The following is a 17,770-nucleotide window of genomic DNA, read 5'->3' as shown; positions in this document are numbered from 1 at the left end:
GGTAGGGAATGAGCTCCAGGGATGGGCCCTCTGGCTTGGATACACAATGATCTCCCCACCAACACACACACACACACACACACACAATCTCCCTCCTCTCCCCCACCCCCAAGACCCTTTGTCCACAACTCAAGACAAATTGTAGCTGAGTTTTGAAAAGCTTGTTCCTCCTGTTAGTTATCAGGTCCCTGCTCTTCGGGGTTCCTGCTGGTTTGGCATGTGCTAAAATACCATGAGATCGTCGGTCCTCAAAGTATTTCCAGCCTGGTCCTAAGCTGGAAGCACCAGAAATGTCAGGAGAGAATCGTTATGGGATTTGCCTGCCCAGTCTTGCAGACCAAAGAAGGTTGGCTGGGTCAGCAAAAGTGCTGACTAGGATGGGGATTCAGAGAGGAGTGTAAAGTCACCCGCTCTCCTCCTTTCAGGATGTCCTCACGGTGGTGGTGGAAGATCTGCGGCTCTGTACTGTCAAGCCCTGCGAAGACATAGAGAGAAGGTTTTGCTTTGAGGTCGTCTCACCTAGCAAGTAAGTTTTGTGGCTCTTCTAAGCTGCAGAATGCAAGGCTGGGACCGTATATGGGGTTGTAAGATACCCAGCAAGTAGATTCTGACCTGGGGACCTCCTTGCCTGCACTCAGAGTTGCAGTCCTATCAGTGGGCGATTTTTTTCAACCAGACGCTGAGCGGTGTTTGGAGACGGCCTGTCGGGATGGGGAGCTGCCAAAGCTGCTGAATAATACATGAAGGGAATGTAGAAGGGTCTGGGCCTGCCTCACAAAGTGCTGAGTCACCAGCATGGCTCCCCAAGAAGCAGCCGGCTGCTGGTGGCATTAAAAGCATCAGAGTGGAGGGAGCAGGTGTGTGAGGGGAAGGAGCGTATAAGTGGGAGGATGCCGGCGGGGGCGGGGAAGGGGGAAGTGTGTGTGTTGGGAGGAAAGGAGGGATTTTCTGTGTGGGTGGAGGAGGAGGAAGACGGAGTAGGTGGTGTGAGGGGGAGGGAGTAGGGGGCTGATGAGGGAGGGAACTTGTGAGGGGAGGGTTGCAAGTGTGTGGTGAGGGGAAGCCGAGATGTGTGTGTGGTTGGCGGCATCCATAATGCATTTCCCCCCCCCAGCTGTGAGTGTCCTATCAGGAGGCCGTGGTGCTGTCACCCCTTAATGGGCGGGCTGAGCCCCAGGAGTGGGGGCATTGCTCAGGCTGCGTGGGGATGCGAGGAGCACTCGAGCCTCACTGCTCTGCTGGGGCTGGAGAGGGGGATTCATTCCGCTGTTTACTCTGAAACCTAATGAGAGCAGCACTGTGGGCAGTGAACAGCTGGTGTGAGGGAAACAGAGGCACCCACTGAGGAGAGGAATGGTCACATTCCTGTTTTCCACCCACCCTCTATGTATCTGGGAGTGGTGGGGGTGAAAGCAGGGCTGCTTTAATGAACTGGGGCGGGGTGAGAAGTGAGGGCTTCTCTGAGGTTAATTTTGCCCCAAGCCACGCCTGGTAACTTCACGTCCTTACCACGCATCTCCAAACCATACCATCGTCACCCTTGGTGAAGCTAGGCTGTGAGGCTGGTTATAAACTCAGGCACCTCGCCGTGTTGCAGCTTCCCAGGTCCCATACCCCAAGCCCTTTTTCTCATGCCAACCAGCGTCTCTTATGCCTCTCCCCTACCCAGGAGCTGCATGCTGCAGGCTGACTCGGAGAAGCTGCGCCAGGCCTGGATCCAAGCGGTTCAAGCCAGCATCGCCTCCGCTTACAGAGAGAGCCCAGACAGCTACTCCATCGAAGTGAGTCCGGGGGCAGGGACAGGCGCTCGCAAGCTGTCGCAGCGCCACTCCCGGGCATGGGCTCTTGTTAGCACGTATGGGTGTGCAAATGATGACAGCGCTGGCCCAAAGGCAACAGTAGTTTAGCAAACAAAAGGCAAGCTTACAAAGCAGCGGGCGGGGGGGGGGGGGGAGGCGTGACGGAGTGCAGTCCTGAAGCCCCCACCTTCCTCCTGTCCTCCAGAGAGTCCCTGCAGAGCAGGATGTACTCCCCCGGGGAACACTGAGGGGAATTCACTCTCTGGTAAGATGAGACAACACAAGGCAGCGGTCTGTTACACACCATGCAATCATTTGTGTGCTGCCAGCCTTGGTGTGTATTAATGGGGGGAAGAGAGGGGTGTGCTGTGTAGCGCCATCTGCTGACAGAAGTCACTAGTACAGGTGGAAGATTCACGCTTCCCTTCATTCACATGCCCAAACTCCGATTCAAAGGGAGTGAACAGATCGGGGTATCCTCAACCCTCCCTTCCCTTGGCTGACACCAGCTCAGGTTTGTCTAGCTGACTTTTTTCACCTGTGACGGTTACATAAAAAGCCCACACTGGGATTTTAATGCCCCCCCCCCCACCCCAGTGCTTCTCAGTATGATTCTATAATGTCTCCCTGGAATGGCAGAGCAAGTCCTAACGAACCCATCGGCCCGCCTCTCTGCCTGCACCACACGGAACTCCTCCGCATCTGTCTGCCGGCAGAGTACACAGCGACTCCCCTTCTCTCTCTGCAGAGACTGGACCGGACCGCCTCCCCTTCCACCAGCAGCATCGACTCTGCCACTGACTCCCGGGAGCGGAGTCTGAAGGGGGAGAGCATCCTGCAGAGGGTCCAGAGCATCCCTGGAAATGACCAGTGCTGTGACTGTGGCCAGGCAGATCCCCGCTGGGCCAGTATCAACCTGGGCATTCTGCTGTGCATCGAGTGCTCTGGGATCCACAGGTACTGTGCGTGTGCGTGTGTGTGCGCTGCTCGCCCAGCCTGAGGGCCTGGCGGCTTTGCCTGCCTGCCGCTGAGGGATCTCTGGTTGGAGCTGGTCTATCATGTGTATACAGTCAGGTTCAAAGGTCATAGAACACTCCTGAGTGTGAGTGTGTGTGTGTGTGTGTGGGAGGGAGGGAGGGAGGGAGAAAGAGTGAGGGACACAGAACAGGATGTGTGTGTGTGATACACTCACTCTACGGGTACTATATACTGCTGTGTACCCACACACGTATTAGGCCTTGGCTACACTGGCGCTGTACAGCGCTGCAACTTGCTGCGCTCAGGGGTGTGAAAACGCCCCCCTCTGAGCACAGCAAGTACAGCGCTGTGAAGCGCCAGTGTAATCAGCGCCTGCAGCGCTGCACACTCCCTCGCAGCGCTGCAAGCTATTCCCCTCGGAGAGGTGGAGTACTTACAGCGCTGCGAGAGCTCTCTCGCAGCGCTGGCGGCGCGACTACACTCGTGCTTCACAGCGCTGTCGCGGCAGCGCTGTGAAGTCCCGAGTGTAGCCAAGGCCTGAGTCTCTATCTACATCATATGCAGCGTTGATATATATAGATAGGGCAACCAGATAGCAACTGTGAAAAAATGAGATGGGGGGGGGGTAATAGGCGCCTATATAAGAAAAAGTCCCAAAAAACGGGACTGTCCCTTTAAAAATGGGACATCTGGTCACCCTCTATATAGAGGATCCAGCACAACCTCGTTCCATTCCAGGTTTCCTAGGACGGACTGTAAGTAAGGAGAATAAAAATAAAAATAATTCAGTGCCAAATAACTCAACCGGGCGCCTCTTTCGTTTGAGGAATTCACTGGGAACCCCTCCAGGAGAGGGGGCAGTTCTGTGTGTGTGGAATTCTCTCCCTCTCTAAATCGATTCCTTTTGCTGCATACGTAAGACCTGGGTTTGCCCTCATTCACCCTGTGATTCGCTCCCCGTTCTGCCTTGTTGTATAGAGTCTGTTTGGCAGCCTATAACCCGTCTCTGTCTCCCCTTTGGTTCTCTAGGAGTCTGGGCGTTCACTGTTCCAAAGTCCGCTCTCTCACGCTGGATTCCTGGGAGCCGGAGTTACTGAAAGTGAGTGCTGATTTTCAGGCTGAGGAAGTGGGGAGGGAGTCCTTGGTGGGGGGCTGAGGGGGAGCCGGAAGGCGGCTGCTCTCCTGACTGCTTTGTCCCTCACTTGGTGTATCGCAGCTAATGTGCGAGCTGGGGAACAGCACCATGAACCAGATTTACGAGGCACAGTGCGAAGCACTGGGACTTAAGAAGCCCACACCGGGGAGCTCCAGGTAAGTCGGAGCCCACCCAGCCCTCAGTCCGGTTTGGGAATGACTCCCCCCAGATCTGTCTTTGAGGTGCAGGCCAGCAGGGAGTCAGCAGATCTGTATGGAAGTGTTGTAGCAAATGGAAAGGGAGATCAGCTTTGCCCTACCCCAGCCAGCTACACAGCATGGCCTGCTGCTGACTGACCCAGAAAATGAGCGGCTCTGATCCGTTCTCACCTCCTGTTAGTTTTGCTTCTTGGAAAGAAGGCCTATTTTTAGGTCTTTATGACAGATCCTGTTCTCCCATCCCCCTCAGCTTTTGCTCCCTCCACAGTTCTGGCCTCCTTGAAGGCACTCCCGTTGGCCCAGCCATGCCCTGGCCTCGGCCTTCAGCCCCTTTCAGAGCACTGCTGCTCCAGAGCATGTCCTTCAGCCTAGACCTGCAAGTCACTGGGAGCTGCGGCTGCTCAGCGTCTCTGAAAACCAGGCCATTTGTTTAGAAGCCTGACTTTCGTCCCCTAGGTTGGAGGATTCTGCCTTTAGTGAAAAGAACAGGAGTACTTGTGGCACCCGAGACTAACAAATTTATTTCAGCATAAGCTTTCGTGGGCTACAGCCCACTTCTTCAGATGCATAGAGTGGAACACACAAACAGAAGATATTTATACATACAGAGAACATGAAAAGGTGGAAGTACGCATACCAATTGTAGATTGGCCTCTTACAATTGGTATGCGTACTTCCACCTTTTCATGTTCTCTGTATGTATAAATATCTTCTGTTTGTGTGTTTCACTCTATGCATCTGAAGAAGTGGGCTGTAGCCCACGAAAGCTTATGCTGAAATAAATTTGTTAGTCTCTAAGGTGCCACAAGTACTCCTGTTCTTTTTGCGGCTACAGACTAACACGGCTGCTACTTTGAAACCTGCCTTTAGTAGGGTGACCAGATGTCCCGATTTTATAGGGACAGTCCTGATTTTTGGGTCTTTTTCTTATATAGGCTCCCCCACCCCCGTCCTGATTTTTCACATTTGCTGTCTGGTCACCCTAGCCTTTAGTGACACGCCCAAGGCTACAGAGTGAGTCAGTGGCAGAGCTAGCAACAGAACCCCGGTATCCTGACTCTTCGCGCCTGGTTCTTCCTGGCCTCACCTCTCCCGTAGTCATTTACAAAGTGGGTGTAAAATCCGGCCTCACAAGGTCCAAGGCACTGGGGAGCCGGGCCCAGGATGCTCTGCCCTGATCACCCGAGCTTAGCAGCATCCCTGCTGTGCCCCACCCTAGGAAACAAGCCTGGTGTTACATTTTTCACTGGCCTGAGCATCAGGGGCATGAACTGTCCCAGCGCCGTGGGAGGCCAGCCCCTCCCCATGTGCTCTCAGGGTTCGCGGTGTGAGAAGAGCCTGCAGTTGCCAGGCTCTCTCGTTGGTAGGTTTAAATGAGCCACCTGTGGCACAGTAAATGCCTTTTCCTGCACTGCCCCTCAGGCAAGACAAGGAAGCCTGGATCAAGGTCAAGTACGTGGAGAAGAAGTTCCTCAAGAAGTTGCCTACTGGGGAGGCCCTGGCGGAGAACGAGAGGAAACCCCGGCGCTGGAGCGTGAAGAAATGCCAGCGGCACAACAGCACCACAAAAGCACCTACGGCTCGTCGGAAGTACCGGCATGAGGCAGGAAATGCATCGCCGGCCCCGCTCTCATCAGGTGGGAACCCATTCCCCTCCTTTCTTTCCTATATACTGTGCTGCAGCTGCCTTTCCACCCCCACCTTTGTGTGTGTGTTTGTGTGTGTGTGTGTGTGTGTGTGTGTGTGGGCACAACGCCATCCTCTACTGTAAAAACAACAAGGAGTCTGGTGGCACCTTAAAGACTTAACAGATTTATTCCTCTACTGTAGGTAGATTTGATAAAGTGTCTGTGCTCCTGTCTCCCCCTAGTGGCTGCAGCCTGCAGAGGCTATAAGACCTAATGCTACTGCACAAGCATGTCCTTTGCACAGGTTACCCATGGAATTTCCTAACAAGCTGTATCTTCCTAACATACCTTCTTAATAGTAGAGGATGGGACCATTGCACTGAGGTGACCAGCAGGCCCCTTATTCTGCTTCCTTTATACCACAACTTTCTGTTCATTCATTAGGTTCAAGCCTCCTTTATTGTTTTTACTCAGCTAGCCCAGAATACAGTCCTAGGGTTACCAACTGCCCAAAATGTCATGGGATGGTGGTGATTTTACCACCTCTTCCATGCTCCCTGTTTGTTATCTGGATAGATTTGCACACTTCTGAAGCACGCTCAACGTGCAGGCTCATATTGTACAAATGTGACCATGGGATTGTCTTTTTTCCTCCACCATATTTAAAAATCCCTCCTTGCAAACAGCTGCCACTCTGGAGAGGAAATTCCGGCGGGACTCTCTCTTCTGCCCCGACGAGCTGGATTCCCTCTTCTCGTACTTTGACACCGGCGCTGGCTCAGGACCCCGCAGTAAGTACAAATAACACAGCTCTCCTCTTGGCACGTCTTTGCCTCCCACCTCTTCTAGGGCATGTGCATTGCACCCGACCAACGGCCAGGTATCTGTCTCACCGGAGAAGTGACCAAATCACACACACACTGGGGGAAATGTTTCAAGAGAGTGATGGGGAGTTACTTGCACAAACCCCGACCCACTGCCCTTTTTATTCCACTGGTTGTTTTTTTTAATCTCTTTCCAGTCAATCCCAGGCGTTTGTATTTTGGTGAATGGGATTTTTTTCGCGCTCTTTACCCCCAACCTGTGCATTTCACCAGCTGTTTCTTTTTTTTTTTTTTTTTTTTAGCAAGTCTTACTGCTAACTTTTTTGTGTGTGTTTGTGACGATTAACTCCCCTCACATTCCGTCCACCTTCCTCTTAGGTGCCAGCTACATCTCTATGCAGCACCCGCTGGCAGCTGGCCCCTGGAGTGGCATTGGTCCCGGTGGGAGCGGTATGCCGTTCCTCCTGGACGGAGGTAAGGTGACACCATAGCAGCTAGCAGCAAAAGAGCCCCAAAGATATGACTTGTTCCAACCAAAACTTAGATGTATTTTTCGCAATCCCATCACTGGAACTCAGATAGCACTGTGATAGATACCTTAGGAAGATCAGAGATAGATAGGTAGACATTCTACTAAGACAAAAAGCTGAAGTTTTTTAGGTTCTGATTCAGCAAAGCACACGCTTAATTTAAAGTACACGTTAAGTCTCACTGACATCAGTTAAGCACCAGCTTTAGTGCTTTGCTGAGTCCGGGCTTTAAAGATGCCAGAGCAACTAGCAGGAAAAGCTACTTTTCAGAGAACTCCTGGCTTCAGAATTTTTAGCTAAACTGAAACGATCCTTTTACCAGCATGGTTAGCGCTGGTCTCTTCCAAAGCACTCACCGTTGTCCTAACATTGCTCCCGTTGAAGGCAATGGGAGTTTTACCACTGGCTTCCGGGGGAGCCGAGTCAGGTTAGTGCTGAGAGCTTTGGCAGATTCTGTGCACATGCCATAGGCCGCTCACTCCGTTGGGGTAAATCTGGAGTAATTCCATTGTCCTCGTTGGAGTTGCACTTTATTTGCACTGATGTTATTGAGAACGAAGTCCACCCCTTAGTGCACATGGTCCTAATCCCCCACTCATATCTATGGAGGCAGACCTCTGCCCCGGCACATATCCAGAATCCTGCTGAAGCCAAAGAGATTGCACACGGGCACAGGTGTGTATCCGATTGCAGAACCTGGGATTTTATTGGCCAGAGCTGGCGAATACTGTAAACAGTTTTCCTCAAATATTGGTTCACATTTTTAATAAACTAGCCTAGGTTGGCTGCATTCGCTTCTCTTTTGCGTTCGCTTTCTACAAAACACGGCGAGGAGTTTGCTGGCAGGAACATTTGTCAAAGCAGCACATTGAAAATGACACATTGCAGAATATTCACACAAGGTGACATTTTAATTCTTACACTGGAGACCTGATCCAAAGAGTAAAGAGACAGAAACAGCCTCTGGGACCTAATCCAATCCAAACAGCTTGCCTTTTGGATATCCATTACCTGCAGGGAACTAATCCAAAGCAATCCAGGGACCAAGGATTAGTCACTGACATTTTTCAAGAAATTATTTTGAATAATGAAGAAATTTGAGAAACTTGGGGCCTATTCAGGGACAGTTTGGAAAAAAAAGGAAAAGAAGCAAAATTCACCAAATAAACTATATGCTAAGAATTTCCCTCCCTGCTGTAGTTATGGCCCAGGAGTTCCCAGGCCTTTGGGCACCTCTGACAACTAGGACTCAAATCCTGCTTCAAGGTCACAAGTGAAATGAATCTGATGTTCTCGCTCTTGTGTCTAAGGGTGCATTGTCCCTATAACAAATCTGCCATGCAGCACTATTCAACCTAAGTGGCACCCTGTGCTCAGGGGAGCGCCAGCACTGGAATATTTTTGTGTGTGTCATGGCAAGATCTTGCCCCTGTCGTTCCTGGCTCTGGATGATGCTATTACACCATCACTTTTATGAGTACGTCATTTTTTTATACAGGAAAAGGACTTGGGACTTGATCCTGCAAGATGCAAAGTGCCCTGTGGGAAGCGCTTAGCAGCTCTTACAGCCTTCCACCATTAGTGTACAAGAAAGTGACAGTGGATTGACAATCAATCAGCCACCCCTGTAAATACTTGTTCTTTATGTTAAACAAGTACGAAATCAAACCTTACTCTTCTGCTGTGCATACTAAACAGAAACGCTTGACAAAATTGTTCATCTCTCCATGAAAAATATATGTGTCACTCTTAAAAGCGATTTATTACTAATTTCCCAGTGGCATATCAAGAGCACTGACGAAGAATAAAGTGCCTGATGTCTACGGATTTGGACTAGATTCTGTTCCGTTACCCCAGTTTAAGTTTGGAGTGATTCCACTTACATCATTGGTTTTACACTGATGTAACAGGTCAACAGCTGGAACAAAATGTTTAACACAAGATGACTTCATTTATAAATTAACGGTGGTTGATTTTTCTCTTTATTTTTCTTGCAATTGTTTTTTATTGGTTACACTGCCAAGTCTTAGTATAATTTTCTATTGAAAGGGAATTGCAAGATCAGAAGCCTGCTTTTAAACTGGCCAATTCTTTATTCAGAATGAAAAATTGCTTATGCAGTTGCATTTAAAGGGAAGCCAAGCCAGCAGCAGGACATCACTGAGAGGTCTCTGTGTCCTGTTTGCATCTTTAAACAGTTGTTCCAACCCCCAAATCCTGAAGTGAGAGGTTGTGGGTTAACTCAGTGGAAGTAACTGACTCCTATCATTGGAAGTCACGATGGGCCCAAGTTGCCCAGTTTGCATCTTGATTTGGATCTGGATCCTAAATTCAGGTATATCCAAGCCCTGGAGATTTTGGTTTGGGCCCATATCTCCACGGGACCATCCCATTCTGCTAGCGATTCACAAAGGGATGGGATGTTTTTGTGTCTATCACAAGAATATAATTAATGACAACAAATTTTTGGACGGGATATTAAACCTCATATTTCAGGGATTATTTGCAATGAGGATGAGACCTAATGTGAGGGGCAGATTATCCCACATCTTTTTACACCTCCCTCTGCTGCGTCTGGTGCTGGCCGCTGGATTAGATGGGCCTCAGATCTGATCCAGTCTGGCGGGTTCCTATGTTGCTGGAAGGTTCTCCTTTGGTTTGGCTGCAGCTGTAACTCCAGTAGGGCCTGGAGCGGAAGGTTCTACCCTTTCCAGGAGGGGAGGAGAGCACTTACTACAAACATAAAAAGAACAGGAGTACTTGTGGCACCTTAGAGACTAACACATTTATTTGAGTGTAAGCTTTCGTGGGCTACAGCCCACTTCATCGGATGCATAGAATGGAACATATAGTAAGAAGATATATATACACACAGAGAACATGAAAAGGTGGAAGTAGCCATACCAACTGTAAGAGGCTAATTAATTAAGATGAGCTATTATCAGCAAATCTGACATCAGGAATCATAACATTCAAAAACCAGTAGGAGAACATTTCAACCTCTCTGGTCACTCAGTAACAGACTTAAAGGTGGCAATTTTGCAACAGAAAAGCTTCAAAAACAGACTCCAACGAGAAACTGCTGAGCTTGAATTAATATGCAAACTAGATACCATTAACTTGGGTTTGAATAGAGACTGGGAGTGGCTGGGTCATTACACATATTGAATCTATTTCCCCATGTTAAGTATCCTCACACCTTCTTGTCAACTGTCTGAAATGGGCCATCTTGATTATCACTACAAAAGTTTTGGTTTTTTTTCTCCTGCTGATAATAGCTCATCTTAATGAATTAGCCTCTTACAGGTGGTATGGCTACTTCCACCTTTTCATGTTCTCAGTATGTATATATATCTTCTTACTGTATGTTCCATTCTATGCATCCGATGAAGTGGGCTGTAGCCCACGAAAGCTTACGCTCAAATCAATTGGTTAGTCTCTAAGGTGCCACAAGTACTCCTGTTCTTTTTGCGGATACAGACTAACACAGACTAACTACTCTGAAACCAGTCATTATACAAGGCACTACAAACATAGACTTCAGTGCGCTCGAAGACAGGGATTCTTCTCCTTAAAAGTCGAGTGCCTCGCTCTGCCCTGGCATTCCATGCTAGCTGGTGTCTCCTTCGTACATTAGCCATGGTCCTTGCGGGGTTCGCTGGATATTGTTTTGGGGGCTGTGTGTAAGGGGTAAAGTGTCGGAGACTGTCTGATTGAATCCTGTCTAAACACAAGAGATTGGGCTTGGCTTAGTGGGGAGGGTCAGGCTGACTGGCATGTGACCCTTCGGGGGCTGCAGCAGTGCCCCCGCCAGCTGGGTTAGGCCCCTGAGCTGCGAGTTTCATGACAAACTCGGGGAGGCGATTCTTCTTTACCACTGTACACGCCTGGAGCCAGTAATGGGCGAGTGAAGGGGTATGGGGTTTGGAGGGGGAAGGGAGCCTTGCAGGGGTCATGATGAGTTCTGAGGTGTGGATGGGGATGAGGGGAGTCTTTCTTGGGGACCTGCACCTTAGTTCCAGCCCCTGCTGCTGCTCTTCCTCCCAGCGCTGGAGGGGGATGTACAGCTTTTGCAGAGGTAGATTCCCCTCTCTGTGACCAGCAGGGGGTGCTAGTTCAGACCCCCACCCCCACCCCCACCCCCAGCAAAGCAACAAGCAGAAACCATTCATTGTAATATTGAATCATTGTAATGATATGATAATGAAATTCGGCTGGAGCCTGGTGTGGGTTCCTGACGGGGTGCAGTGCGCTACAGAACAAGTGCAACATGCCAATGTTTGCTCAGTCCCACCCTGGTGGGGACAGCATCCCTTTGGAGACCTTTCTTCCCGGCCACGGTGGTTGCCCCCTTGGCATTTTCTCAGCTGCCACCTCTGCAGAAGTGGGGGCAGGGTGCAAAAGGGCTCTTCCATGGAGGTGCTGTGTGTCCTTGGTCAAGTCGCTTCATCTCGTTGCACCTCAGTTTCTGTGACGTGTTTGCCCACCCTGGGATATTTAGCAGCCCCAGGGGTTCATTAGCGGAGGGGCGGCTCCTGGCAGATGTGAAGCACAATATAAACTAATGGCCCGGGGAGCTGGCCAATGAACCCACCACAGGCAGTGACGGGTCAGCACATGCCAGTGACTCCTGCAGGGTGGTGGGAAAGCACGCAGGAGGGCGACGCTGGGGCAGCTAAGGGTAAAAGCAGAGCATTGTCATTATTGGCTTCTGACACCGCATGTCCTGCTGTAAAGCGCTTTCTGCTGCTGCTCCTTGCCTGCCATTCTCCTCACAGCCTCCAGGCCCCCCTCCTGGGGCTCCTGCCTGAAGGAGATGCAACGGAGAAGGCTGGAGCATTCCGTGAACGCGGGGCAGCCCGGGGAGATGGGTGCCCTGCTACACCACGAGCAGGCTTTGCAGTTTGCCCTCATATTAAAACGATCTTGGTTTGTCTTCTGTTGGCCCCGCAGGTCTGAGTAGCGACAGCGGGCTGGGCGGCAGCACGGACGGAAGCACCGATGTCCTGGTGTTCGGCTCGGTGGTGGACAGCGTCACGGAGGAAGGTGAGTGTGACACGCAGCCAGCGACAGTGACGCAGCAGGCCTGGCGCCATGGCAGACAGGCCTCAGCATCGCCTCGTCGGCACACGCCGCATTGCATCATGCTAAGGGACGCCTGACCAGAACGTTGGGGTGTGGGCACTTGCGTGAACGGGTTCGCCAAGCAACGCACCTCCATAACAATCCCTGAGGGGCCGTCAGCTCTCCAGGGGGGTGGTAATCTCCCCACAGCGTGGCCAAGGGGAGTGGCCCCGTGTGTCATGCCCTGAGCCCCAGAGCAAGGAGCAGTTCCCACCCTTTATACCCGGGCTCTCTAGAGAGGGAAGATGTTACCCCCTAGTCCTCCCGGAGGTTCTCCAAAGAGTTGCCCACGCCTTGCCCGGGTTCTTCCCTGGTGGGGGCAGTTGCTCCATTCCTGCCAGGGGTCCCCAGGAGGGGAAGAGATCATCCCTTCACCCAGTGCACTTGGGGCATGAGCCCCATCAGTAAACATGGCACTAAGGCCAGGAGGGAGCATAAGAAATGGGAAAGTGGGAGCCCCCTTGGCAAAGCTCAACATGGTGTCTGTGTCGCTGGCTCATCCCTCCTCTCTCTCCGTCCCCTCCCTGCCCCCCCACCAGAGTGCGAAGTGTCGGAGGAGTCCAGCGGTGAGGCGGAGATAGAGCAGGAGGCCTCGGACCTGGAGGACCTGCGGGAGCTGCACCCTGGCCTGCTGATTTACAAGGCCGCACAGGCCAGGAACTTGCCTGTCATGGCAGAGGCTCTGGCACATGGGGCTGAGGTCAACTGGGTGAATGATGAAGATGAAAACAAAACTCCTCTGATTCAAGCTGTGATGGGGGTAGGTAGGATTGGCAGCACTGACTACGCAGACCTTGGGGGAGGCTGGGGGGCTGGTTCAGCAAAGCTGATAATACAGCTGGTTAATGCCCTAGAGTCCTATGTTTAAATCGGTCTCAGATGCCAAGTGCCTTGTTTGGGGGCACTAGAGGCTGTTTGTTCACACTGCAAAGCGGCTAGTGCTGGGACTGGAATCAAAGCGGGTGCTGCAGCCCAGGACTCAGGTGCACTGGCAGAGTGGCAGGTGAGGGCCAGCACTGGGATAGCAGGGGGGTGCAGAAGTCCAGATCAAGGTGCATTGGCAGAGGGAGGCCTGCACATCACCTGTGTGCACGTCACCCGGTACCAACCCCAGTGCTGGCTGTTTCTAATTAGAAACTCCCCCCTCTGAAATGAAGCTTTTCCTTCTCGGGGAAGGGATCAGATGAGGATTCAGAGAGTCTGGCCTGCTTAGACAAGGAGGGAGACCCTTCTGGAGCTCCTTTGGGGACATTGATTCTTGTGTGTCTCTCTCTCCGATTGTAATGGATTATTCTGGGGTTTTCCCTTTCTTGCTATGCCTGACATTGGTGGGGCAGCCCCGGGATGGGATTGACTCTTCCCCGGAGCAGCCTGGGCTTTTATCAGCAATCCAGCAGTGCAACGGGACCTAACAAAACTCTCTCCCTCTTCTAAACAGGGCTCCTTGATAGCCTGCGAATTCTTACTCCAGAACGGAGCAGATGTTAACCAAAGAGATATCCGGGGCCGGGCTCCCCTGCACCACGCCACGTACCTGGGACACACTGGGTAAGTCCCTCCCTCACTCTCCAAACACACCCCTGAGCCCACAGGTTGGGTCGACCCAAGAGTCCCGGTGGGATGGTGGGTTTTGGTGAATCAGTTATTTGAAAATCACCCGTTTTTCTAGCTACTGGATAACAACCTGTTTGGTGTGTTGAGGATAGAAGAACCCAATTCCCCTGTATAAAGCCAGGCTGGCATAAATGGAGCCCTATATGCTGTAGGTCTGACTCTGATCTGTCTCTCTCCATTGACTTCAGTGGAGTTACTTCTGATTTACACCAGTATAAATGAAAGGAGAGCCAGGCCCAGCATAGATTTATTTTTATTAGACTATTTCTTTCTCCTCTTTCTGCTCTTAATAGCTGCTCGGTGCATTTATTATTATTATTGTTTGTGTAGGAGCCCTAGTCATGGACCCCAGTTGTGCAAGGTGCTGTACAAATAGAGACAGTCCCTGCCCCAAATTCTCTCCAGTCTCAGCTCTGTTTTTCACCCTGTGGATTGTCCTCTTCCCGCTTCTCTGCTCCCATTTCCCTGCTCCCCCGAGTGCTCTATGAGCGTGTCCTGGACGAATCCTCTAATGTTAAAGTTCGAGTTGAACGTTCGGTTCGGTCATGCAGTGATTGGGTGGGTTTGAAGTCAGGTAAAAAGTGTGATCACCACCCCTGCTTCTGAGGACGCATCCCTTTGGGGTGAAATTCACCCCTGTGCCGAGGGCCAGCACGGGGCATAACGGCCATACCGCATATGATCTGGTGTCACTAGCCACTAGAGCCATCTGAGTGGGCGATGGAGTTTGGGTCCCCCATTCACTCACTGTCACTTGTGCAGAGACCCACACGGGCTGCCGCTCTGACCCCCTTGGCTACTGTGCACTGGCCTGAGCGGGAGCTCTTCCCCGTCAGGAGAGCAGGCTAGCCATGAGAAGCACAGCGCCCCCCAGTGCCGCTGTTGTGGTTCGGACCCCGGCCCAGGAGCCTGTATTCCTGCTCTGACGTCTTTCATTTCCCGTTTTCAGCCAGGTCTGCTTGTTCCTAAAGCGAGGCGCCAACCAGCACGCAGTGGACGAGGATGGCCAAGACCCCCTCAGCATTGCAGTCCAGGCAGCCAATGCAGACATAGTCACCTTGTAAGTGTGGTCTACCTTCGGGGATATTGCGGCTGGAGCTAGGCCTTGCTTTGCGAGCAATCTCCAGGCTAGTCAGGAAAGGATAATAAAACCTCTTCTCTATTTTTCCCTCTTTCTCCCTCTAGGCTGCGTCTGGCTCGAATGAACGAGGAGATGCGAGAAGCCGAGGGCCCCTTCGGACAACCAGGTCAATATCCCAGCAACAGCCCCACTGAGCTCCAGTACAGGAAGTGTATACAGGAGTTCATCAGCCTTAATATAGATGAGTGTTAGTGACAACTCCCCACCTGCCTCTCCTTTGCTGTCTTGAGTGGGCTGAATTCAAGAATGCCGCCTGAGCCCCACCTTTGGTGTATATTGGTGTTTCTTGCAGATTGGCCTGATTCTGATGCCTACGGCAGATAGGCCAAGAGCCACAGAGGAAGGAGAGGGACTTTCCTGTTAGTGTGTAATTCTCATGCTTGACTAGAGACGGTCAATTTCACACAGGAGGAGATTCAGGGCACACCACAGACCGTGGCTCGTGGGTTTGAGTGTGCGGGGAGCGCACGAGTTTAGTGTAAAAAAGAAAAGAAAACCCTTTATCGGCAGAAGAAAATCACCAACGATACAGCTGGATGATATGCTTGGAAGCTGCTGTGTATTTGTAGCGCTATAGATCGGCCCTACACCGAATTATCGTCTGAACAAAGTTGGTTTGGACGGCGTGCTGTTGCTGGAGCACTCTCTTATCAACGGTGCTCAGCAACTTGAAGTACTCATTAGCAAATGGGGTGACTGCAAGGTTTGGAAGTTGTCAGATCTGGTTTCAAATGCTAACGCGGGGGCCTCTTAAGTCTGGAGGAGGCAAGCTGCAGGTCGAGATCCTCTGCTGCAAAAGGCACACGGGACGGGGTAGGAAGGAGAGACATGGCCGCCCACCTTACATGCTCTCAGGTTTAAACCAGCAAAGCTCCCTTTTTTAAGCCAACAGTAGCTAGCTGGTCAAAGCCATAGCTTAGCTGCTTCCCGGACTAGGGTGCGATGTGTTTAGTGTTACTGACGCAGTGAGGCTAATTTTTTGTGGCCAGGAGAGGCTCGTCGCCGGCGATGGGCTTTGTGCCAGGGAAGAAAACTAAAATCAGACGCCCACAGCCTGAGTGGCTAACTCAAGCAGCTGGGTTTTTTCCCTGCTCAGATTTCCTACTTCGCCCCTTTCTGGGAAGGGGATTTCTATTTGTATGCGTGTCCCTAAATGCTGTCGTCCCTCATGCTGATGCATGCGAGCAGGGCGTTTCTGCAGCAGGTCCAGGGAATCCGGATTGCTCCATTTCCATTTACTGGCAAGACTATTTTGGTTTTTCTTTTTTTGCGGGAGTGTGGGGGGACCTGTTTTTACTCAGAGCCACTTTGGATTTTATGGTCTGTGTTTCTGACGTGCTCCCGGTGTCTCGGCAGAGATACCATCACCGTGCTGTCATTTCTGCAGAGGGCTTGGAGATCATGTATAAAATTGGAAGCCCAACCTGTGACTGTGCATGACCATGGAAAGCCTCACTGGGCTCCTTTAAGAGTCCAGTCCCACTGAGTGCTGAACCCCCCAAATGCCATTCAAGTCAATGGGATTTGGGGGCGCTCGGTGCCTAACAGGAGAAGCTCAGGATCTTGAAGGATGAAATTCTTAATCAGGAACACAAGAGACCAGGAAGACTTCCCCATGCCCTATCCCCTCTGTTAAGCTAGCAGTGATACAACGTAATATTTCTTTCCATCAAATACTTGTCCGATTCCTTTAATAAAAGTTCTGCTCCGCATACCAGCTGCTGCCCTTGGTAAGTTATACATCTGCTGGTTGCGCTCTGGGGGCATATTTCTGTCCTTAGGTGCAGCACGAGCAAGCAGGTTCCACTCAAATCTGTGCACTCATCCAGGGCTAGAACAGTAAAGAAACGCCACTCAATTCCTTTAGTTCCTTTCTCAGCTAAAGGGCCAGATCCTGCTCCTTTGGAAGTCAAGGAAAGCGTTGCCACTGACGTCAGTAGGGCAGAGTATGTCCTGAAGGTGTGCCACCCACTTCCTGTCTTCCCTTATGGTTTCTTTCCTGTCTGCTCCCTTCGAAACTGTGGGACGGCCACTCCCGGAACGCCAAGATCCCATCTCAGTTACACCCATGTGCTGTAAATCTGGAATAACCCTACTGAGTTTGCTGGAGTTGCTCCAGATTACCACTGGAGCAGACTCTGGATGGCTTCCCCGCTCCACCCCCCAGTATAAAAACCTATTCTCTCCAGCCCTTCACTGTCCCTTCTCCATCTACACTCCCTCCTGTTGAGTACAGAGATCACGCCAGTGCTCTTTATATAACATGCCATTACCAAAGCTGGATTATGTGAGTCTTCAGCATTTACGTAGTCGTGCTGTCTTCCTGCCCTGTACACTTGGTGGGGCCCACAGTAAACCTCAGGCCACCTGCACTATCCCCTTTAAGCACACAGCACCTGGTTCAGACACCGTTATGCAATCCATACTCAGGCAGTCCTCCCTCCTCTGAGTGAGTGCTGAGGAAAGGCTTTAGGATGCCTATGGTGGTACTTACTAGAGGCTAAACACTGCAGTCTTTGCTCGTGCCATACTCAGGCAAAACGCCCATAGACTTCATGAATAAAGCCTGCAGAATTGTGCCCTTTGTAGTGAAATGGTCACTTGTTACCTTTTAAGTACAGAGAATGGACATTGATATTTAGTCCCTGTAATTCAGGGGATAACTTCCTGGTGACTAGATTCTGATCTTAGTGTAAATCTGGAGTCACTTCATTTGAAGTCAGTGGAGTGATGCCAGATTTACACCAGTATCAATCATGTCTTCTGTAGCTAGAAGTGC

General features: G+C 51.1%; 1 protein-coding gene across 1 annotated transcript in view; it reads left to right on the top strand.

Moving 5' to 3' along the window:
* Positions 1-17,770, top strand: part of ACAP3 (ArfGAP with coiled-coil, ankyrin repeat and PH domains 3) — a 161,284-nt gene that overhangs the window by 133,796 nt on the left and 9,718 nt on the right. The window contains exons 13-25 of the mRNA XM_065421141.1: positions 426-526; positions 1,670-1,781; positions 2,548-2,756; positions 3,807-3,876; positions 3,994-4,088; positions 5,553-5,767; positions 6,445-6,549; positions 6,961-7,056; positions 12,066-12,158; positions 12,776-12,996; positions 13,675-13,784; positions 14,800-14,910; positions 15,036-15,097. Of these exons, the coding sequence (XP_065277213.1) occupies positions 426-526; positions 1,670-1,781; positions 2,548-2,756; positions 3,807-3,876; positions 3,994-4,088; positions 5,553-5,767; positions 6,445-6,549; positions 6,961-7,056; positions 12,066-12,158; positions 12,776-12,996; positions 13,675-13,784; positions 14,800-14,910; positions 15,036-15,097 (1,600 nt within the window). The remainder of the gene's footprint in view (positions 1-425; positions 527-1,669; positions 1,782-2,547; positions 2,757-3,806; positions 3,877-3,993; positions 4,089-5,552; positions 5,768-6,444; positions 6,550-6,960; positions 7,057-12,065; positions 12,159-12,775; positions 12,997-13,674; positions 13,785-14,799; positions 14,911-15,035; positions 15,098-17,770) is intronic.

Source organism: Emys orbicularis, chromosome 22 (genome assembly GCF_028017835.1).
Source record: "Emys orbicularis isolate rEmyOrb1 chromosome 22, rEmyOrb1.hap1, whole genome shotgun sequence".
Lineage (NCBI taxonomy): Eukaryota > Metazoa > Chordata > Testudines > Emydidae > Emys > Emys orbicularis.
Note: the sequence above shows the minus strand (reverse complement) of the source record. Positions and strands in the feature narration are given on the sequence as shown.